Source organism: Phycodurus eques, chromosome 7 (genome assembly GCF_024500275.1).
Source record: "Phycodurus eques isolate BA_2022a chromosome 7, UOR_Pequ_1.1, whole genome shotgun sequence".
NCBI lineage: Eukaryota > Metazoa > Chordata > Actinopteri > Syngnathiformes > Syngnathidae > Phycodurus > Phycodurus eques.
Genome location: NC_084531.1, coordinates 16164007 through 16188486, shown reverse-complemented (window position 1 = coordinate 16188486; position 24480 = coordinate 16164007). Strand labels below are relative to the sequence as shown.

General features: G+C 43.8%; 2 protein-coding genes across 9 annotated transcripts in view; both read right to left on the bottom strand.

Moving 5' to 3' along the window:
• Positions 1-7684, bottom strand: part of zbtb16b (zinc finger and BTB domain containing 16b) — a 38280-nt gene extending 30596 nt beyond the window's left edge. Inside the window, exons 1-2 of the mRNA XM_061681872.1 lie at positions 7593-7684; positions 4195-5396 (exon numbers count right to left, since the gene is read on the bottom strand). Coding sequence (XP_061537856.1) covers positions 4195-5318 — 1124 coding nt within the window. The 5' untranslated portion in view covers positions 5319-5396; positions 7593-7684. The remainder of the gene's footprint in view (positions 1-4194; positions 5397-7592) is intronic.
• A 2457-nt stretch (positions 7685-10141) lies between these two features.
• The window catches only part of ncam1b (neural cell adhesion molecule 1b), a 116141-nt gene continuing 101802 nt past the window's right edge, over positions 10142-24480 (bottom strand). For 3 of the 8 annotated variants that reach the window (XM_061682678.1, XM_061682679.1, XM_061682680.1), the window contains 5 exons: positions 22440-22620; positions 20269-20467; positions 16568-16684; positions 15031-15936; positions 10142-12179 (listed from right to left, as the gene is read on the bottom strand). In XM_061682678.1, the coding sequence (XP_061538662.1) occupies positions 12062-12179; positions 15031-15936; positions 16568-16684; positions 20269-20467; positions 22440-22620 (1521 nt within the window). In that variant the 3' untranslated portion in view covers positions 10142-12061. Of the gene's footprint in view, positions 12180-14688; positions 14734-15030; positions 15937-16567; positions 16685-20268; positions 20468-20630; positions 21784-22439; positions 22621-24480 lie in introns of those variants that run through there. The other 5 variants (XM_061682685.1, XM_061682686.1, XM_061682682.1 and 2 more) reach the window with 4 other exon arrangements.

Here is a 24480-nt window from a genome sequence, read left to right as displayed (position 1 = left end):
CAGGACCCGTACCCCCACCCGTAGGCGGAGGGAGGCTACCCTCTCGTCCACCGGGGTGAACCCCAACGTACAGGCGCCAAGCCGGGGAGCAATGAGTATACCCTAACCTGCTCGGCGCCTCTCACCGTGGGCAACTCCAGAGTGGAAGAGAGTCCAACCCCTCTCGAGAGGACTGGTACCAGAGCCCAACCTGTGTGTGGAGGCGAGTCGACTATATCTAGTCGGAACTTCTCGACCTCACACACCAGCTCGGGCTCCTTCCCTGCCAGAGAGGTGACATTCCATGTCCCTAAAGCCAGCTTCTGTAGCCGGGGATCGGATCGCCAAGGTCCCCGCCTTTGGCCACTGCCCAGCTTGCACTACACCCCACCTCTATGGCCCCTCCCACAGGTGGTGAGCCCATGGGAAGGGGGACCCACGTTACCCTTTCGGGCTGTGCCCGGCCGGGCCCCATGGGTGCAGGCCCGGCCACCAGGCACTCACCTTCGAGCCCCACCTCCAGGTCTGGCTCCAGGGGGGGCCCCGGTGACCCCGCGTCCGGGCAAGGGAAACCCGAGTCCATTTTTTGTCGTCATCATAAGGGGTCTTTCAGCCGCACTTTGTCTGGTCACTCACCTAGGACCTGTTTGCCATGGGTGACCCTGCCAGGGGCATAAAGCCCCAGACAACTTAGCTCCTAGGATCATTGGGACATACATTTGAGGTTCGCATGTCAGTGTGGCCCTCGACAACCATATAAGTTTCTCACATGAACATTTCAAAAAAAAAAAAATCCCATCCCTCATCTAACGAGAGCTAAGGCAATACTGCTAAAACTGTTCCAAAATGATCTCAAAAGGAAACAATATAGGACAGAAGATACACAATTATAAAAGATGCAAATCTATAAGGAAAATACACAGTACAACAAATAGAATATGCATCTTTCTTCTTCCTTGTTTTTTTCTTCGCACACCAAATAGGCGAATGCGCTAAATGTATTTTTAATGCTAATTAAAATTTGAAGCAGTGACACTAACCGTCTCTAATATTATCATGATTTATTGATAAACCGTTTGTGTCCCTGGTGCTGACCTTAAAGTTGTGGAAAGACACTAAAAAGCCATGATCCCTCATTCCACAAGGGGCAACTCTCTAAGAGATCTCCAAATTCAAGAGTTTTTCTCCAGATGAAAGCGCTCCCGGAGAAATTCTGTCAGCAAAGCACTACCAAATGTCAATCCACGAAGCAGGTGCATGCTCAGTGACCTGGTTACGGACCTACTGCAACTTCACTACGTCCTCAAGCAGAACCACGGCGGCATCTCATCTCGTCTGCCCGCAGACATGCGCATGTCCGTGGGTAAGGCGGTACATCATTAAACATCCTACAGGAAGCCGAACTGGCACGATCCTGAAATGTCAGCAGCGGGTCAGGAGGTTGGGGCCTTTACGGGAACTGACGAGCTCATCAGTACCATCAAAAGCAGAGCAGCACAGGAAGCTTGAAAGTAGGGCTGCATCCCTCCATCCATCCATTTTCTGAGCCGCTTCTCCTCACTAGGGTCGCGGGCGTGCTGGAGCCTATCCCAGCTGTCATCGGGCAGGAGGCGGGGTACAGCCTGAACTGGTTGCCAGCCAATCGCAGGGCACATACAAACAAACAACCATTCGCACTCACAGTCACATCTACGGGCAATTTAGAGTCTCCAATTAATGCATGTTTTTGGGATGTGGGAGGAAACCGGAGTGCCCGGAGAAAACCCACACAGGCACGGGGAGAACGTGCAAACTCCACACAGGCGGGGCCGGGGATTGAACCCGGGTCCTCAGAACTGTGAGGCTGACGCTCCAACCAGTCGTCCACCGTGCCCCCAGTAGGGCTGCACAAACGATTATTTTAATAATTGATTCATCTGACGATTATTTTTTTCGATTAATCGATAAATTGGATTTAAAACTTAATCAAAAAGCAGGACGTGATTTGAAATTGACAGTTCACAAAATGCTCAAACATAAATTGATTATGATTCAGTTACCGGTTTGGACCGTAACATCAGAAAATAGGCAGTCATACTTTGATAAAACAAACATAATCAGACTGCTTTATTATTATAATAAATATAGTTATTTATATTCACTACTTTATAATAATACATTTAGTTATTATTTACTATTGAGTCTAAAATTCAGTGGGTTTGGACTATTAAGTTAAACAAGGTCTCTAAACGATGATCAAAAATCATTATCAATTTATTTGATAATCGATTAGTTGTCAATAAATGTATCATTTCAACTCTACTTGAAAGTATCAATCAAAATCAGACCTGATTCAGCAACCTTGCAGCAGGTCCAGGTGTTCCTGAGAACACATTATTGTATTCACTCCTTCCTGTGTCAAACGCATCTGGAAAAAATCTTCAAATTTAAGAGACACGTGCAATGTTGCTGAAATTCTTGGCTTCGCTTAAAGTACAAGCGCGGACACACCTGCTTTTTTTACGAGGAAGCCTGACATCCTGGCATCATTACCTCCACCGAGGAGGTTGTTTTCATGCATTCAAATGATCATGCAAAGAGTGGGCATTTTTTTTTTTAACATGTTCCTGAATTTCTCTGAAGATCACAAGGGTCTCTAAAACCATGGTGGCAATTGTTCAAAGGGGCATTATAGAGAATTACATGAAATTACACAATGATTTGTGTCTCTGGCTTGCCTGCGCAACCATCAAGTAGGAAATTACACAAACGTCCATTTTCTGTACCGCTTACCCTCACTTGGGTCACGGGCGTGCTGGAGCCTATCACAACTATCTTCGGGCGAAGAGGTGGGGTACACCCTGAACTGGTCGCCAGCCAATCACATTTACACAAACAAGTAAATATATTTTGTGAGCTGCCTGTTTCCATGTGCGTGTAAGTGTCTGAGTTTTGCAAAATTGTAATTAAAACTAATTTACATAATACCTCTCCCGTATGCCAAGTTTCTCCACCTATGACTTGGAAGCTAGCCTTGCTGAAGATCGGTCATTTCCAAGCAACAGTCAGACTATGCGGAAACTCATCGGCTATCAGTGTTAGCTTTTTCTTTTCTTTTTTTTTTTATTTTTATTTATTTTTATTTTTTTTTTGTAACCTGTTCAGCTGCATGGCCTTGCAGAATGGTGGATCTGTATGCCTTTTGTGCTGGCAGTTTTGCTCAGCAACGGGAGTTTGGAATACTCCCTCTGCTTATTTTTTATTTTATTTTTTTATTTTGTATTTTGATGTTTATTGAAAATGCACCCAGACAGAAAATGGTTTTAGGGGACAAACAGAGGGATAAAGTGGATTAAGGGACTGAGTGAGAACCACAGCAGAACAATAGTTGGACAGTCTGGATATTTGAGTACAACTAACATTACAACAGTCAAATCGTGTTCTTATTTGTGGAAGGGGGGGGGGGGCTGGTGAGGACATGCAATCAATAACCAAGAGAACAAGATGAGCGATGTACAGAAAAGGGCAGGACAGGAAAGGATATGGGAAATGAGCAAGGCAGTGCTGCAGTGGGATGCTTTTTTTTAGTGTCTAAACAACTGTAAGTACCTTTGAGTTGATATGGGGACTACAGATGAAAACTAGCCTTCTGGCTAATTCTGGCTTTTTTAACCATGTGTATTTCATGTGTTTTATGAAATTGCATTGTCCCCTTTCAAATAAACTGATTAATAATAATAATAATAATATGTTAGTATAACCGGTGTTGTTATTAGTGGGCCCAGCACAAGCAATTAAAAGCCTGTGGTGTGTCTATCAAACTTTTTAGTGATTGAACACCATATCACATGCATGTTAGTCAAGTGGTGTACGGAGTTGGTGAGCCGGCACATTGAGGAATGGTGAGCCCGGCCCCCTCCACCCACAAGGGGCCGGGGGGCAAGCCAGCAAGCCCGTCTAGCAGGGGACCCAACCAGGGGGATGCCACCCACCCCCTAGAACCCAGGGAAGAGCCCCAACCAGTCCCAAAGGGAAGGGCACGGGCCACCGGACCACCCGGAGAGCATTGGGGGCCCCAGCTACCAAAAGGGCCCAATGCAGGAACCAGCCGCCACCCGAAAACGGTCATAGCCCGCCAAAACGAGCCCATGTTAAGCGCCCCTTGTGAGCAAGGGCGGGCGAGGGCGGTCTGAGGTCTGCGTTAGTTAATGCTAATTAAGTGTGTGTATGCGTTACCTGTGCTGCTCCATGGCCTGCCGGCTGTGTAGCTGCAGCCCACACTCGCAGCAACACTGCGGCCCCTGAGCGGAGCCCTCGTGCCTCATGCCTGCTGCGATATGGCCCAGCCTGCTCAGGAGCTCCCGGTGCAGAAGGCCCTGGTGCAGCAGGCCTCCGTAGGCCCGCGGGTCCAGCGGCAAGCCCAGGGACGGGGCCAGTGACACGGACACCTGGGTCAACGCTTCCCCCGCGTGGTTGGGGGCGACGGAATAAATGGACGCCAGGTGCTTCTCGGCTATCCCGGGGTAACAGTCCAGAGGGCTGCTCACCACGCCCTCCTCAGAGCTGGTGTGCAGCTCTCGGGTGCTGGTGATCACGCTGCTTCTCAGCGGCGTCCCCGGTCCCTCGTCCCGGCTCGGGTCCGACGCGCAGCTCCCGGACGAGCGGCCCTCGTAGCAGTCCGCTTCATCCACCTGCATGTTCTCCGACTTGATGCACCCGACGGGGTCCAGGGTCGGGGCTTCGGCGGTACTCTGCTGCAGCTGCTCCGAAATGTTCATGTCCAGCTTGGGGCTCAGTTCTGGAGGGGCATTTGGGTCTGTCCCTTGTGGTATATGGTACAACGCCAGGTGGTGCAGAGCAGTAGGAGCAGTGCGCGGGGGTCCGTCTGGGATGGAATGCTTCTTGGACATCAGGTGCCGCCAGTGTCTGACCCGACCGTGGTCACCGTGGTCTCCGCTGGCATGGTTCCGCACCAGGGCCTCCTCGCTCTCCTCGGCCTGGATGGTCTCCAGCACCTTCAGGCACTGCTCCTCCAGGAACTCAATCTCCAGGATCTCTGCGGCGTACAACAGGTCGTCCAAGTCCTCAGCTGTGGCCTGCAGCGAGGCGGTGTACGCATACTCCAGGATCTGCTGGAAAGTCTTGGGTGACAGGAAGTCCAGGGCATAGCGCAGGCTGCTGCGGTGGAACAGTATCTCAAACATCTTACTGGTGCACGCCAGGACGGTGCGATGCGCCGGGAACTCGTGGCCGTCCACAGTGATGATGACATCGCACAGGGTACCCGCCAGGCGCATCTGGTTGGCCCGCTGCAGCAGCGTGTCGGGGTGAGCCGGGTTGTGGAGCTGGAGCACGCCCATGTTTTGTTAGAACCCGCTCGGACCTTCGTTGCGGCCGCGCATCAGGCGTTGGCCCTCCTTCAGCTGGGGGTCTGCGAGCTTCGGGTAGGATGAAAGTGGGGAGAGAGGGTCATTCGGGGCAGTAGAGCAGGGTACACACATACCCATTTTTTAAATCTTAACTCGGCTAAGCTAACTATTAGCTCATATGGTAACAACATTGCTGTTGAAAACTTTACTTGTAATTTTTATTGTAACATATGATTTGTGAGCCATGTTTTACAAACACTCAACACCACCAGTTGCTCCTTTAATTAAGTTATTTCACTTTCTAATCGGACATGGTTCCATTTCACGTCACAGTTGCGGAGCCCGTGTCTTGGTCATCGCTATCGCAATGTCATCATAAATATTAAACGGGTTTAATCTTTAGGATTGTTGCCCCCCACCCAACAGTTTCCAAAGAGGAAAAATCCCTCCTAACACTCCCCACACCAAAGGAAATTCCCTCAGGATAATCTTTTTGACACATTCAACAATCGTGCCTCAACTGACTTTGATCCTAAGGGAAGGAAAATGCTGAAATTTGGCCCGGTTATTGGTAAATTGATATTAATTAAATTGATATTTCCGCTTATAATGTATTCAATCGGCCTATTTGTCTTTCTAATTCTCTGTGATCACAAAAAGGTGTCAGATTCGACTGAGTCCATGGCTTGGCCCAACTCTGTGTTGATCACACACGCAAGAGTTGGTGATTGTAAAAAATTAAACAAATGTAACAGTTACGATTGTTGGCCCCCAACTGTTTCCTGAGCAAATTGGGAAGAGCAAATCACTCTTAACACACTCCACAAAACAGAATAATTGTTCAGGATAATCTTTTACAGACCTGTGACAATCAGGCCTTGGCTGACTTTCATCCCAAAGGAGGGATAATGTATCAGTAAATTTGTATTAATTACATTATTTCCTCTTTTATAATGTTTTATTTATTTGTCCTGTTTGTGTTTCTCATCACAAAACGTAGTCACATTCTATTCAGTTCATGGCTCAAGCAAACTTGGTGTGGACCACACACAAGAATTTGCGATCGTAAATATTAAACAGGTTTAACAATTAAGCTTGTAAGTCTCAACAATTTCTGGGAAGAAAAAGTCACTCTTAACCACAAGATTGGTCAAGATAATCTTTCAGATACATCAGATAATTGGCCTTTAGCAGAATGATCAGTACATGTGTACCCCCGCTTTAGATTAGTGGTTCCTCTCTTGTAATGTTTTATTTCTTAGAAAACCCATTTGTCTTTCTAATTCACTCAGTGATCACAATTGTAGTCAGCTTCTATTGAGATCCTATCGAGTCCGTGGATTGGCCCAATTTGGTTTTGAACACGCGCACACACACACAAGGATTTACCATCAGAAGTATTGAACAGATTGAACATTTACGATTGTTGACGATAACTGTTTAGGATCGAGTCAGTGTCGACATCTGTTAATTGGGCCTTTGCTGACTTGAATCACGATGGTGGGAAAATGCTCTGTTCGGCACGATTATGGGGAGAAGTCAGTCTCTGATTAGTCTGAAGATTTGAGTTGAGTTTTGTTTTTTGTGCGTGTTGTTGTGTCTCCAAAGAGGAGACAACAGGTCGATTAGAGGCGCGCGTACAGCAACAGTTTGCTTGTTGCGGGGTGATTAGTCTGCGAGTGGGCACGTCGCTGTAATAACGTCTGAATACTGATAGAGGTGACGGTGGCCATTTATCAAGCCACGCACGCGCACGGGCGCGCGCACGCAAGCAGACGCGCGAGCACGCAGGCGTCCCTCAACAGGTAGACAAAAGCTGATTAGTCCATTAAGGCAGTGCACGTTCGTAATTAGTGGCGCTCCAGACAATTAAGCCGCCCGATCAATAAGTTATCAAACTATTAAGATGGATGAACGCGTGGAAACGGTTCGCCGCCCTGCATGGATAATGTGTGTGTGTGTGTGTGTGTGTGTGTGTGTGTGTGTGTGTGTGTGTGTGTGTGTCAGGGGAACGACGCCAAAATAAAAGATTTTTGGTCGCGCTACCTTCCGATGTCAGGTGCACACGAGCAATTCACATAACGAGCTTCACAGTAAAAAACAAAAAAAAAAAAAAAAAAAAGAAAAGAAAGAAAAGGAAAGAAAATAACTACAGTTGTAGTTTTTACCAGCAAAAATCAGCTTCAGGCAAACTTGTAATCCATTTCGTTTGAAATGCTCTGTCCACACTAAATAGTAAAGTAGTTAGTGTAGTGGTCGTCTTACCCCTCTTGTCGTCTTCGCCTGTGCCGCTGCTGTCCACTAATTATCCAGGCAGCATCATGCTGCCACATTTCACAGCGCCCGCTCCAAAAACTCGCTCCCGCTTCCAAGTAGACGAGTCAAGGTGCACAGACGCAAGGGGCGCTTCCGCTTTGACCTGTCAAAATAAAGGCATCCATTTGGCTTGCGGTGATTGAACACACATCGCCTACTGTGGTGTGTTTTGTTATTTCGACATTAATTTGTAACGACATTTGACATTTTGTGTTCAGTTCAACAGTTTCATCCTGCCCATTTTCTACAGTACCAGTCCTCGTTGGTCGGGGGTTAATCTTGTCATACCACTAATAGGGTGTTTAATTCCTTTTCATCACAGCCCACGTCATAGTTATGGCATTTCATTGTTTATACCAGTGGTGCCTTGACTTATAAGTTCAGTTCGTTCCGCGACCACTGTCGTAACACGAACACTTCATCTTTCGCCCTATTAAAATGAATGGAAATGGCATTAATCAGTTCCTGCCCCCCTAAAACAACAAAACTGTAATGCATTTGAATGGAAAAATAGCACAATGTAAAGAAGTGCATCTTGATTTCATGCATCTCTTGTGCAGGCTCCTTTTGGTGGTTGCACCTCCCACCAGAGGGCAGTATACATATATATGCGCGAAGAAGACGGCCAAAGCCTGTATGTGCCTGCATTGTATTCTTGCCTGTCTACGTATGTTGCTGCACTGTTTGTGTTCAAATAACCGTTGCTTCAAGGGTTCTAACTACCGCCACATTGATGCTGGTTTCATTGGCCTGCCTGAGCCGTTTTGCATTGCGTGTTAGTATTAAGATAGCAGACTTGTCAGATAAGATAATGTGGTGTTTGTGTAAATACACAATGTGTCATTCTCTTTGTTTCATGTTTAATTTTTACTTGTTAACTTCAACTGGGTGTGGCAATAAACAGTTTGAAGCAAGCACTTGGCCGGTTTTTGAAGAATTGTGCACTTACCTGCCAAACTGCATCTTGTTGTGAAGTTCCCTGACATCATCTGGTAACTCAAATTTTTGCTTGTAACTCCAGACAAAAAAAAAGAAAGAAAGAAGGCCTGAGTGATTGCTTGTATCTCAAAACTCATAAATAGGAGCACTTGTAAGTTGAGGTACCACTGTACTTTAACAACAAATTGAGAAGTCATGGCAAATAGTGAAGTTAAAATAAATACTATGCTCCCTGGGCCATGAGTTTGACACACGTTGTGCAGGGTGTCTACAGTCTCTTTACAATTTAAAACATTTATTGCAAAAGCAATTGAATAAACATTTTCATCAGATTTGCACGATGTACTTGTCTTTAATCATGTGTGTGGACTATATCCAAAAAGTTCCAGATTCGTGGATTGAAAGGGATGTCCCAATTCTCTGGCAACCTCATTCACCACTTAACTCTTTTCTTTCTGTAACCTTGAATATACTTCTCAGATAATAATTGCAAATATGTGTTTGTTCATTTTCCATTGTCTCAGAATTGTAAAAGCGTAAAGATACTTTGTGGGAATCCTGTGTATATGAGTGCTAAATAAGGTACCGCTAATATAGTCTGGAACATGTAGTCCACAATCTAAACTGATGTTACATTGTACAAGGAAAAAAAAAAAAAAAAAAGATGAAAGACTGAGTAAAATAGAGAATTCTAGAAGAATAAAGTTATAATTATGAAATGAAGTGAAAGAAAATGCAGAATTTAAATATTAAGAAAAATTAATTGTGGTGCAAGCAAACAAACACTGAGATGTAATTACAAGGATGTCAAATGTTAGACTAAAATCTGAAATTTATAATAAATATGCTCAAAGTAATGAAAAATACAATGTTTTAATGACAGAAATCTACTTTTACAGATTATTTTCTAACTTTTTTTTTTAATAACCAAAGTTAAATTAGGTCAAATGGGTGTACAGGCGGGAAAAAAAATAAAAGTTAACGTTTAAAGTGTTCTGACCAACTTCCGGTATGTTAGTGGCTCACTGCTGTCACTTGGCTCGCTCGTCATCTTCCCAGTCAACTCGCATTGCGAGTGTGTCCGGCTTTGTCACCCCCTAAACAACAAGAATTAACTCCTAATATGATTTGTATGATTTTATTTTACTTAAATTTGTCTACTTTATTTAGAGGGGGACATACAATGAGTGACACTGGACGTCAAGACTGGTCAGCGCCAGTTGTCGTCTTTATAACTAATTAAGGAAAGCCCGGCCAAAAGGCAGTGTAATGATATAAGACTCTGGAGTTATTTACTTTTGGTTGTTTTGAACTTACAAACATTATGCAACAAGTGTTTACCTTGTGAACAACTACATCGCGGAATTTCCCGGCCAGTACAACCTGTTTGCACATTGTACGTAGGACTTGTGTCTGTCAATGGTCCATCCATGACTGAGCAAAACGTGGACCGCGCAGCCTTCCAGCGCGTGACTTTGCTCCCATCTGGTGGCCAACGTGCGGTATGACATGGATGTTTCTTTCAATGGGATGAAACACAAAATGGGCCAGGCACCAAATGTGATTGAGAAACAATGTGTTTATTTTGAAAATGGGTTAGCACTCAAGACTGTACACAGCAGATATTTACCTAGTTTTTCCACCCCATAAGATCGGAATGAGGGGGGCAAGGTGGTCTGTAAAGAATAGGAGGATCGTCCAGCATTTTTCATCGAATGGACCGTATTTCTACAAATAATTGACCAGGAGCTTTATTAGGGGGGGAGGCCTTTATTTGTCTTAATTTCTGAAAGTGCATGAAAAAGACTTTGGCAATTCATGTCACGTGAAACTGAAATTTATCTCAATATATAAAGGACTACTTAATTTAAATGGGAAAAGTAAGTGTGTTTATTTGAGGGAGGTGTTTAATTTTCTTAATAGTCGGTGGGGCGGCACCTTGGGAGGCACTCCTTGTTTTGCTTAGCATAAAGTTAAAATGGGCTTCACAGTCTGTGTGAACAATAGCGTCTAGGAACATCTTATTACCTTTTTTCCTGACAAAAAGAGGGGTTTTGGGAGATGTTCATTTTTGTCAAATGAATGAGTGAAAGATTCCTTCTCCCCACAGAGAACTCAGTAAATCTACACACTTTAATTAATCTGAGGCCGTTTTATACCTCGGTAGGTGCTGCTGTTTTGGTTAGCTAGTTCAAACGGGCTTAAATCTTTCATGTGAACAATAGCATCTGTGAACCAAGCTAATGACATTTGTGTTGCTTTTTCATAATGGGAAAAGAGAGGCTTTAATTTGAGGGAGGCGTTAATTGGCCATTATTTTTTAGGAAATACGGTCTTCCAGTTGGCATTAAAGTTCTGTTTGTTGTCTTAGAGAAGAGCGAGTGCCCACCCTGCTTCCAGACAAGGAAGAGGGTGGGGGGGGGTAAGCACATTACAGAACACTTGAAGGAGAAAATTAACAAAACCAGCAATAACAACATATGAACTGAAAATGAGCGATTTACGGCCCAAACAACTTGCCTGATCGTTAGTAGTTATGAATTCATGCCTTCCTTCACGAAAACCACTGATAAGACTTTATACTGTATACATGGCGCTGTGCTTTAATAATACTACACCTGTTATTATTATCATGACCACGTTAGTCCATTTAGTCCACCTTCTTCGGACAATAATAGTACATTTTAATATATACAGTATAATATCTATACATATATATAAAAACAAGACGCTAGATCTCGCACAACAAAGCAGATTATCATAGAAACTGATAACAGGACGTTCTACCGACACGCACACAGGCACAGTGCATAAGCTTGCAGGCAGGGATGGAGCTCTTTGTAACTCTTAAATAGTACAAAAAAATATTTTTTTTTCCTTTGCTTTTGCGAGGAAGAGACAAGCCAAATACAAAATATTTATTGTAGATCACAAGATCAGCATTCCTGATAGCGTTTTTTCCCCCCTTTTCTCTTTTTCGTGTGTGTTGGCTTAACGTACGCTGGTGAGGCAATGATGGTACGTGGGATCGCTTAAACGGGGCTGATCCAGTGTGAGATCCGTGGGTTTGTAGGGGGAGGACTGGGGAGTCTAATTCGTGAGGCGAAACCATAAAGCTTTTAGCAACCATCTGCAGGCCAAACATGCACGAACAAGCTAACAAGACCGGCACACGAATGGAAAGCTCAGAGAAAACAAAAGGACATCTCACACACAGAGAAGACGAAACATAGACTGTGAAGAATGTGTTTTTGTTCTCATGATAATCAAATGCTTGGGGGAGTCTTGATATAGTCCTGTTAAATAAAAATTTAAAAATAAAAATCTGGTGACTGCAAGATAAACTCCTCGGGGTGAAAATGTGTGCTAGATAAATGTGGGTTTTTTTCGTGTGTGTTTGAATGTGTGTACTTAAGGGCACTGGAAATGAAAATTCCCGCAGCTGCACAATGTGTAAGATTGTTTTTTTGTTTGTTTTTTCATGCTTTGCTTTGCGTCGCTTTTGTCTGTATGACACTGTTGCGCTCGGCGGGCATCTCCGTCAGGGCGTTGGACAGCTCCTCCTCCAATTTGCCCTTCCCATCTGAAAAAATCTTCCTGAAATGGAAAATAAGGAAAGTCCAAGTCAGAAACTTTGAGAAACACACCGTGGTTAACACTGAACCTCAAAAATGACATAATCACCGTATATGTAAGAAGACCCTGTGTGCTTAACACAGTGTCATTACATATTCCTTCACCACCATTTACAACAGGCAGGGACAGGTCATGACATACCGTAAGAGTCATCCAGGATCACACGACCCTCCTTCAACCAAAAGCACTTCAAACAAAATGCTATGATGGTAAAACTGTCCTGTACACCAAAGCTGGGAAAGAAGCTGCCTAGCGCATTGTATCTTTTCTCTCCAAGAGTGTCTGAGGGTGGAGGCAGATGCCATTTTACATAAAGCCCCTTTCAGACAAGGAATGTCATCTTTTAATGCTGTAACTGCACTGTGGTTTGATGCTTAACATTTTAGGTAGTGATTCCCAACCACTGTGCCACACATTGATACATCCTTTAATTAAGGCTTTGTTGATGATGCCACCAGGGTCAGTGTCAGACAGTCATATTGTACATGCTAGATGCTACAACATGACCCAGTGAGAGTTCTGGATTATCACATTTGCCTGTTCCTGTCCCTGTGGCTCTGGGGTATTCTGCTACAGGGTCAACCAGGTGTGATTTTCCCCGTTTCTACTCTCTGTGAATCGTGGATTAAGACAACAGTGACATCTGAGCATTTTCTGACCTGCTATCTGTGGATTTCGGAACATTTCATCACTTCAGTCCAATACAACCCTATCTTCAAAGCCTGACCCTCTCGATTGTGAAATGAACTGCACTGTATCCTGGCTTTGAATTGACCTGTTAGTTAGTTTTAAATTTATTATTATAATCTTTACCAACTTTTCCAGTGGTTCAGTGTTTTGCACTCTGGTCCTTGTGTCAGTACAATGTTGTAACAGAGGCGGAATGCCATCAGTGTGTAAGGTAGGGGTGCCAAAATTTGTGCTTTGGTTTGTGAACTAGCATTAACAGTAGCCACAGTTTTGCTCACGCTGGTCCGATGACAAATCACCAAGAAAAAGTAGTTACATGACACGTTAGGCCGCACGGTGGACGACTGGTTAGAACCTCTGCCTCACAGTGCTGAGGTCCGGGGTTCAATCCCCGGCCCCGCCTGTGTGGAGTCTGCATGTTCTCACCGTGCCTGCGTGGGTTTTCTCCGGGCACTCCGGTTTCCTCCCACATCCCAAAAACATGCATGGTAGGTTACTTGACAACTCTAAATTGCCCGCAGGTGTGAATGTGAATGGTTGTTTGTTTGTATGTGCCCTGCGATTGGCTGGCAACCAGTTCAGGGTGTACCCCGCCTCCTGCCTGATGATAGCTGGGATAGGCTCCAGCATGCCCGCGACCCTAGTGAGGAGAAGCGGCTTGGAAAATGGATGGATGGATAACACGTTAGAGGAGTTTTGCTCAAAAGAATGATCTTCATGGTAAGCTTTCATTTATTTAAAATTACCTATAATAATAAAACGTTTGTAGCACTGTGCACTCATAAGGCTCTATCTGGATTGGAGGCACAAACTCTGGCAATTGAAAGTGGCGTGTTGCGCTTCTGTCATTTCAAAGTCCAATGGAACCTCGATATAACGGACGAGAGGGGGGTCATCCGGTCGAGCCGATTGTCCATTACATTGAACCACTTTTTTTTAGACCATATCCCCCCGTATTCCTGTACAGTAGAAAATTGTTTTGTCTTTTTTTTTTCGTGTCCTAAAACGCCCAGTACAGTACAAAGTTATTGTAAATAAATATAAAGAAAAGTTTTTTAATGTTTCAAAGTTTCACATTTTATTCAAAATTACCACACTAGTGTGCTTCGTCACAATGACATTGTTGACGTACATTACTCATCATAGGGGATTTGCTTTCATGAGCTGCGAGAAATTCATGTGCTTCCTAGTTCCAAATCTGCTGTTAACGGCTTGACAAAAAAAACAAAAAAACTGTTACTGTCCCAAAAATAGCATGTTCCAGACTCCAGACACTTGTTTTGTATTCCTCAGAGTTAACACCGCAGCCATTCCGCGCGCTCTCTGCACAGTGATCTAAGCACAATGCCATAACACCATGGCCGTCACGCCAATGCCCCACATTCAACATGGCCACCACGTAGGCACGGGAGGTACGTTTTTAGGAATTGGATCTAATCATATTGTATATCTGTGACCCAGAAATTAATCAGTCCCATTGTCTGCCTGCATTGCGCCACAGCGCCAGTAAAATTCTGGAACTAACAGACATTGTCAACGGCAGTGTAAGTGATAACTGGACACTATTTTTGGACACATTTTTCAGTCCTAACGGTCGGTTTCATCCAATATCCGTGACACAGTATCGGGGTACGTTTTATCGAGGTTCCACTGTATTGCGATTTTCAGTTACAATATCGTATCATTACGAGTTTATTTAAGTGTGATATTATAAAATGAGTGTCGACATTTGTGTGACGTCAGAAAGAGGCTTGCTTCCCTTGTGCTTATCAGAGCTTACATTTCACTGTCGTCGGGCGGAATCCTTGTAGCTCAGAAACCTTCACTTTTCAGGGGGAAAAAAAAAAGACGTTTGTTGAGCCATTACCCATGCATTGTCAACAGCCATCTGAAACACTTAAAATTGGTCAATAATTTGTAAAAATTACATACCCACGTTGACACTGACCATGAGTACCATTTTTTTTTTTTAAATGACTGACTAAATTTGGACATAGGAGGTTTCGGCCTAACGCTAGCGATTTGTAAGATCAATGGCAACATGTGGTGGTGAATGAATGCACAAGTTACTCACTCACACGTACACGCACACACACAGATAAACCTCTAAAGGGAGCCGTACTCATCGTTGACGGGAAGAACGATCTTGGCCAGAGTCTCTGATGCGTCCACTGAGGGGGGGAGGTCTGCTCCGTCTCCATTGGGCAGAGTTGGGGCAGAGGGCGGGCTCTCTAAGCTAATGAGATCGTCGGGGATGGCTGAGGTTCTCTCCGTGCCATTACTTAGCTCTAAGTCAAACGTGGCGTTATTGAGGCCCATGTCGCGGGCGAGTAAGTCGTACATGTGCGGTGGTGATGCTCGGAGGTCACTAGCAGGTGGGGGAGACATGGGGGTGGGGATGTCTTGGACTAGAGGGGATGATTCTTCAGCATCCGGCATTTTTGGAGCACTGTGGATGGCTGAAGCCGGGGGGTTAGGGTAGGGGTCATGAGGGGAGGACGGCTGGGCGGGCTTGTCAGAGGCGCTGTCTGAATCGGGGTCTTTGGGAATGAGTGGCGGGCTGGGAGCTGGTTTCTTGGTGTCTGGAGTAAGAGGAGGGTCTGTGGCCAACGGAGATACAGGTGGGCTAGCTTTAGCCTTCAGGGCAGCAAGTTTAGGAGAGTGTCTGCGCTTGGGTGGAATGGGGGTCCCGGATTTTTTAGTCAGTTCAGGGGTGCCTGGATGAACGTCGCTCTCCTTCTCCTCTTCGTCCGCCACCCACTGGCCTCCCCTCTGCTCAACTAACGGCGCAATCTTGGCCTCGACAGCTGCCCCGCAAACTGGGGGAGTCGGGGGGGCTGCGTTTGTCTCTGGGCTGGGTGCGGGCGCCAGGATGGGTGTGGGCGAGGGGTCGTTGGCCGGGGTGGACAGGCTACACGTGAGCATGGTGGTCTCGCTAGAGGGGCTGTCCGTTGCAGGGTCAATGGTGGCTGTGGCCGTGTCAGAGGAGAGCGTGTCCAGTGCCAGGGTAGCAGTGAAAGCCGCCAGCCTGAGAGAGCAGGGAGAGAACAGAGACACACAGACTAGACACCAGGGTGACTGTGACACAGGAGGGGTGGCCCAGAGCAGCATGCAAGAGGATTAGTAGGCCTCACAAACAAGACAAAGCAACTGAAATCGAGAATGACGACGATAAAAAAAAGCAACTATTAAGGCTACAAGGAGAAACAAAGAAAGTCATGCTGTGAGTGGACATTAAAAAGGGGGTTGCATCCCATACACACCAACATGAAGAGTACTGACTGGGAAGGCTAGACATCTAGCAGAGAACTACCACGCGGAACCACCACGATGGGATAAACAGTACCAGTGACAATCACGTAAGCTTTACTTTAGGCCTTTCTTTCGGTGTCTTCTACTGGTATTGCTTCAACATTCGTAAGATCGCACAGTAAACAAACACTCCTGAAAAGCAACACACTCTCAGTGGACTCCACTCAAGAATGACCAGAACTTGTCTGAAAGAAGTGCATGAGAGCGGGTCAAATTTTGTCCTGGTCGGTGGGGGGTGGAAGTGAATTCTTGGAAGTGGAGTGCAAAGTACAGCAGCTGATAAGAATATTTAAGAGCAACAAAAAAAAGGAAAACAACAAGTTTCTGCTACTGTCAGCTGTACTTACTCTGGCTCTGTGAGGGGCGTGGTTTCGTTGGGTTCCGTTGGACCTGCTGCATTGTGATTGGCTGTGCACTCATCCTCCATTCGGACTTCCACGATGGGCTCTTTGGACTCGTCTTTACTGTGGAACAAACACAGGACGTTGGGCTTGTGAATGAAACGACTGTTAAAGGCACAGAAATGCGAAAACAGCTGACAACACTCATTTGCATATTATGTATTCAGCCATTGATGCATTTGCATGTCTGTCATTTAAAAAGATGCATTTTTCTGTGTTTAAACAGTTTCCCCTGTCCAAATAACAGTTAAATGAGCAGCCCTTTAGACTCATTTATATGTGGGTTTGTTGATCTTTTCATCATAACTTAACCAATTTCCACCTAATTTATATGAGGGGCTGTACCATTTTGCTGCAGATTTAGAGGTGCAACAATTCAGAATCAGAATCATCTTTATTTGCCAAGTGTGTCAGAAACACACTCAGCAGCTCTAGTACGACAACAGACTGTTAATTATCAATTATCGAACTAATTGAGAACTATTTTGTAGACTTTACGCCGATCTGATCTTGATGGGTATCGGCCGATAATTAGCATTTTATGCTGGTCGGCTGATAGGCTTTAATGTCATAATTCGCCGATCATTGAGACATTTACTCCGTGTCACCATCGTGTACAGTATATTTGAATCCAAAAGCGAGTTTATTTTTAGCCTTGTCGTGTGTCTTTTGACGTACTACTGTAAATATCTAACAACCAATAAAGTATATTTATTTTAAAAACATGTTGGCGGTGTGGGACAGACAACACGTAATACCTGGATCTAGACAAATTTGGTCAGAATACTCCAATAAAATCTTTGCATTCCATCTTTTACGATCACGGGGCTTTATCTTGTCAACTCAAACGCGACCGGATACACTCGTTACCATGGCGACGACATCGCAACGCGTGTATTATAAGAACAAAATGGGGAAAAACGTGTGGTGGTGGTCACCGGTGCTCGGGACATTACGTTCATTTAAGTATTGCTTGAGGTATATTCAGGTTGAGGTATATATTTTTAATACGATACGGCTCGCAAGCAGGCAACAAAACGTGATGTACCCTAGCAAGCTAGTGGTAGCATTAACGGTTGTATGTAAACATGTCCGCGTTATGTCGAATCATGTTCTAATTTAGGTGTGTGTGAAGTAATTTTATTACAATAAAGTAATTCAATTACAGTAAATTAGCACCCATTATTTTTGTCATGTAATGCTGGTTTGACCGAACTGATTAGAATACATGACCTGACAAGAGCAGTGATTTCCAACCTTTACGGAGCGGAGGCAATTACATATTTTACAATTGGACAATATCACAGCACACCAACAAACAAAAATGTCACAAAAAGTAGATAGTAATTACTGTATGTACTTCCTGCCATCTAATAAGAGAGCATTTATTTGTTCTGTCTGTCACTATGCCTCACTGGCATAGAGGAAGAAAGGTACATTATTTCTTGTAAATTAATTTTTTGAGCAGTTAAGTAAAATTTGATAATTGCCCACAGCACACCTGAACAACGCTCATGGCACACTAATGTGCCACGGCACACTGGTTGGGAATAACTGGACGAGAGAATACTTTTGAAGATACTCAGTATACAGTACACAAATATATAGAGTAAATAAACAAGTCATTTAAATAGACACATTGCTCCATCTTGTGATCGGCTCGGTGATTGGTTATCGTTTTTTTCAACTCGCTGATCGGTGATCGGCCCTAAAAATCATGATTGTGTAAAGCCTACTATTTTGGTCATCGATTAATCGTTTATAGAGACCTTAATTTAAAATGGTTCAAATGCTCAGTATTTCAGTCTCTGAACAGTAAATATTCTCAGATTTTGTCATCCTCCATAAAAGCCACCTGATTATCTTTGTGTTTAATCAAAGTTTTGCAAACAGCTGCTTTTACTTTGGAAAATAAAAAAAATAAAAAAATAACAATATGGAGTCACTGATAAGTCACATTATTATGTGTAGGTGTAACTTTAGTCTGCAAATGCAGACTTTGGCTAATATGAGCTCAGGTTCGCCTCTCGCCCGAAGTCAGCTGGGATAGGGACCAGCACACTTGCAACCGTAGTGAAGATAAGCGGTTCTGAAAATAGATGGAATTTATAGTGTTATTGTTGATCTCAACCATTATTATGTAAAACTGGCAATCTAGATAGTTTGAATGGGAAAAACATGATATTGGCACAATGTACATTTCAGGTTCAGTCAACACGTTACAATTGTAAATCAGTGCATTCCACAGGCTGTAATACACGCCATTGTCGGGGTGAAAGGTGTGTCAATTGAAGAGGCAAAGGGAATTCACAAGACAGGACTACAATATGAGTGGAGTTAAGAGGGTTAATAATACTATTAGTCCTACATAAATAAATAAATAAATATTCACAATTTGTCATGGGGTATGTTTGAACTATTAATGGGTGATTTTTAGATGTCTCATGTCTGTCTTTGGTAGTGAAGAGCAGCTAGTCGGACAGCAATTGATAAGGGGGTATTTCCGAGGAGTGCAAAGAAAGGCAGAGAAACTAAGAGCAGCAGCTCCACAATCGGATGAGTTTTTGAAAAGATTGTAGCGTGTGTGTTTTTACAAACATGCACAGTAGTGTTTACAAAAATGCCCCCAAAAAAGTGTTTACGAACAAACATTCACAATAAAGTGTTGACAAACATGCAAAATTAATTATTTTATCATATGACATTTCTGGATGCATTTTTGTGCATTGGCCAGAATATAAAGGCCACTGGCGTTCTGTGGAGTCTCTGTTTTAGGCAGCTGTAGATGTACTGCTATGCATCAATGTTGGTCAAAAAATGTATTATTGTTTTATTTATTTTAAACTTAAAATAAAGTTTAAGACTAGCTGTGTCTTCTTTGGTCAAAATAAAGATGTCCATAATTGTCCATAAGCAATGTTCCCCATGCCAAAATAAAGGTTAGATGTAAATAAGGCTATTTATTGTGTATAAAAACCCGCAGTTCCTGGTTTGAATTAACAGTGAGCAGAACATGTAAGACATGAACAAAGACAGATTTAAGTTTGTTAAAATTTATTAAAATTGCATTACACCAGACAATAGAAAAAGGACATAAAAGCATGAGGTTATTTTTCGTTTATATTTACAAGGCAGTTTTACGTTTGAGATTTTGCTGTTAACAAGATATGGGCCAAATGTGAATTTTTTGTTTTTTTTAACTAACAGCAGACTTCGACAGACTACTTCGAGCTCCGCGGTGTTGATATGGGCCAGATGTGAACTTTTATTTTGAAAGCTAAAAGCGCACTTCATACTCGGAGCTCCGAGCTGACTCCACACTGGGTGCGCACAGTATTGGGAAAATATGGATCTCCCTATCCCAGAGTTCAGTATTTTAAAAACCTTTGGGCCACCCAAGGGTAGCACAAGAACATAAATAACTTAAGTATAAAACAAGAACCTAAAAATCCAGTGCCAGCTGGAGTCACATTGCCAGGTTGTAATTGATCTTTTAAGATATACCACATATGAAATCACTAGCAAAGTGGTTGAGTTTAAAATGACACAAGAAATCTTTTACAATAACTCCTGCTGTACAACAAGGCTTTCATTCAACCCTGCTCACAGCGTATCGACCCTTCATTGATACTTGCATGACTACGTACATGAATGCGGCCTTGCCCTCCTCCAAGTCTTTGCCTTTGGTGCCGGAGGCCGACTTGCCGCACAGGCACATGATGAGGCCGCACTTGTTAACAAAGTAGCACGTGACGTCCACAGCCAAGAGCAGCAGTATGAACGCCACCACCAGGATACCCGCCCACAGCATAATGCCCATGGGGAACCCCGTGTCCTCGTCCAAGTCTGACACAGACAACAGTGACAACAACACAGAAGAGAGTGTGTAATGGTTTAGTATATAAATAGCAAAATAAATCTGCAATTAGTTGAGCAGAGGAAGAAACAACTCACCTGCTCTTGATGTAATGTTTTATTTGTGAGATGCAAAACTGCCCTCATTCACATATATGCAATCCATTTATTTATTTGGTGTTAGATTTGAGCTTTTACAATATTTATCTCTGACATTCCGATTATTTACCTTCACGATGTAAAACAGTGTTTCCCAACCACTGTCATGAGAGAACATCAGCTTGCCAGGGGAAAGTACACACTTTCACTTATTTAGTCCTCAAAAATATTTATTTACGACAAATAAACTATCTTTGTTCATCTATTTATGTCTTTGACGTAGGCAGAACAAAATAAATGCTCTTCCACTATATGGTAAAAGCTGCAAAATTTACCTGTTGCCATTCACACAACAAACGTCATGGCGCGCACATACCAAGTGCATTTGTGAGTAAATTGAGACAGGATCATTACAGTACCTCAGAATATAGTATATTCTGTTTGTGACTTTTGTTTTGTGGTGTGCGGTGACATTTTTCCAATGTAAAATATGTGCCTTGGCTGAATAAAGGTTGGAAAACACTGACGGTAACATACTGTGTTATACATAAATGACACTCTTAAAAGAGGCGTGCAGCTCTGGATTTAAAAAAGAAAAAACAAAGAAAAACAAAAGCACCCTTCAATTAGCATTGTATAAAACATGGTTAGGTATTTTCGAAACACTGACATGCAGGAGTAATGTCACATCAAAGCACAACTTGTAGTAATACAGCGTGTACAGTATTCAAATATACTTAGGCTCTTTCCTGTTAGCTGTTTTTTTTTTTTTTTTTTTTTTTTTTTTTGGCGTAAAGGTTAGGTCGGTCTTTACATAATATACACACACTTCAGTGAACAATACAGTTGAGCAGTCACTCAGTATTTAAAGTAAAAACACTAGTTGTTGAGAAGTGGACTCAGCTCTAGTTTGCTGCTGCCAACTATCACTCATCTATGTTGTCAAACGCGCTTCACTGTCAATCTGACCGGGATGTGGGGCCAGGGGGGTTCCACTGCCTTTGGTTCAGTTCTGTCGCACACGTGACACACACACACACACGTGTCTGTCGCAGTCTGCTTTTTGAAAAGTGTGTGCAGAGACAGCCGGGCTCTTCTCGCGTGGTTCACGGGAAGCCGCCACCAAAACTACGAGAGCAGCAATGCGGTGATGCCGGACAGGATGAGTGAGACCACACAGCATGTCACGGACGGAGAGCCCTGAGTGGCTGGGATGAGAATATCCGGAAAGGGGCAATCAGGAACGTTGGAGGGGTGAGGGGGAAAGGAGGATGAGGGGGGAAGAGAAGGGTATGGGGGGAAAACAGGAAGAGAAAAGTGAAAATGTCATCTGAAAACCAAAAGGTGAAAACATCAAACAAAAAAGTGGGGAAAAAAAGCAACACAGTGAAGTGAAAAGCACAGAGCGGGAAAATGGCATCTGATGAATGGACAAGATGGTGTCGGGGGATGGGGGGGGGGGGGGGGGCACGGACAGCCTTCAGTTAGCACCGCCTTTTTAGTCGGCTGTTACATAGCACAAACTATCAACCCTGCTTTCACCGTTAGACTGAAGAAGATGACCGTTATTCAGGGGGAGGCGTTTCAATTAACCTGGACCATTTCTGCAGGAGCAAACTCAAGCTCATTTAGTGACGGGTGTCAAAACTTTCCAGTGGGCGAAATTCTTCCGGAAAAAAGCGTTTTTTCCTCACCTCTGTACGAGGAAATCTTTTTTCCAGCCCCGTAGATTCATTGAGTCGTCATTTTTACAGGGCAAAAATAGAAGGTGAACTTTGAGTGGTGCTCGTCAGTGTGCTTGTATTTAGTTGCAGTGTTAGAGCATAAGCGAGTGAGCTGGGAGGAAGGAAGGAAGGAAGTATACCTGGCGTGACGGCCGGCTGCACAGACGTCCTGATGGACATGCTCGCCCGCTGCGATTTTCCCTTCTGGTTCTCGGCCACCACAGAGACGGCGTACTCCGTGTCCCACTCCAGGCCGCTCAGGATCACGTAGTCGCTGTCACTGGGCATGCGGATTTCGGGTTTCCACTGCGGTGACTGACTCTAAAAGCAAAAACGCATTGGGGTTTCAAATTAGGGTTGAAGCCAAAGTAAGGGCTTTACATTCTGGTTTCATAGGTTAGGGTTTCAATTTAGGGTAAGGGTTTGAAGCCTGGGTTTTAAAATTTAGGTTTCAAAGATGGGTTAGTGTCTCAAATTAGGGTTTATCAACAATGTTCTTCTTTTCCTTTCGGCTTCTCCTGTATGGGGTCGCCACAGCACGTCATGCTTTTCCATCTGCGCCTATCTTCTGCATCATCCTCTGTAACACCAACTGCCCTCATGTCTTCCCACACTAACTCTATCAACCTTCTTTTAGGTCTTCCTCTAGCTCGCTTGCCTGGCAGCTCCATCCTCCTCATCATTCAACCAATACAAACCATCTGAGTCTGTTCTCTCCAGCTTCACCACTGTCTTATAAACTTTCCCCTTAATCCTAGCAGAGACTGTTCTATTATACATAACACCCCTGAAACTTTCCTCCACCCATAACAACCTGCTTGGATACTCAACATTGCTCTAGACTGTTGAGTCCACCACCATCATTATCTCTTCTCCCAGTAGCCTCACTCTTCCCCCTCCACCTCTCTCATTCATGCACATATATTCTGTTTTACTTTGGCTAATCATCATTCATCTCCTTTCCAGCGCATGCCTCCATCTTTCTAAATGTTTCTCCACTTACTCCTGCTTTCACTGCAGATCACAATGTCATCTGCTAACATCATGGTCCATGGGGATTCCAGTCTAACCTCATCTGTTACCCTATCCATCACCGCTGCAAACAGGAAGGGGCTCAGAGCTGATCCCTGATGCAGTCCCATTTCCACCTTAAACTCCTCTGTCACACCTACAGCACACCTCACCACTGTTCTGCTGCCCTCATACATGTCTTGTACCGTTCTAACATACTTCTTTGCTACTCCAGACTTCCGAATACAGTACCATAGTTCCTCACTGGGTACCCTGTCCTTACTCTAGCTCTATAAAGACACTATGCAGGTTGACAAGGATAGGGTTTCAAGTTCGGGTTTCAAGCCAAGGTTAAGGTTTCAAGTTAGGGTTTTTATTGCGAGTGTTAGGGTCTCAAGCCTGTGTTGGGGTTTCACACTAGTGTTAGGGTTACACAAAGTTTTATTCCTGGGTTACGGTTACAAGTCAAGATTTCAAGCCAGGGTTAGGGTTGAAAGCTTTGGTTAGTTTTTGAAATTAGGGTTTCAACAAGTGTATGCTTTGGTTTCAAACTATGGTTAGGTTTTGAAGTTAGTCTTAAAGGTTATGGTTAGATTTCAAACCAGGGTTAGGGTTGCAAGAGTTTTGTTGCCAAGGTTAAGGTTTTAAGCCTGGGTTACAGTTTCAAAATAGAGTTAGGATTACACATTTAGGTTTTAACCCTGAGTTAGGGTTTCAAATGATAGTTTTGTTACATGAATAAAGTCTTCAAGATTGTGTTAGGGTTGCCTGTGTGTTAGGGTTGCCTGGGTATGGGTTCAAAGACAGGGTTAGGGTTTGAAATTAGGGTTGAAGTCTGGGTTGGGTTGCAAATTAGGTTCGAAGCTAAGAATAGGATTTACAAATAGGATTTCAAGCCACGGTTAGGTTTTCAAATTTGGGTTTTAAGCCAAGGTTAGGGTTTAAACTTGGGGTTTCAAACAGGGGTTAGGTTTTTTCAAGCAATGGTTAGGTTTTGAAATCAGGCTTTCAAGCCTGTGTTAAGGTTTCAAACAAGAGGTAAGGATTTCAAATTTGACTTTCAAGTAACACTCCAAACATCTTGTAGCTCTTACAAGAACAGCGGCAGCTGTTATATCTGCAACCAACTCCTTATTATCCTAAATTGTTCATTCCTAACACTTGTACTGA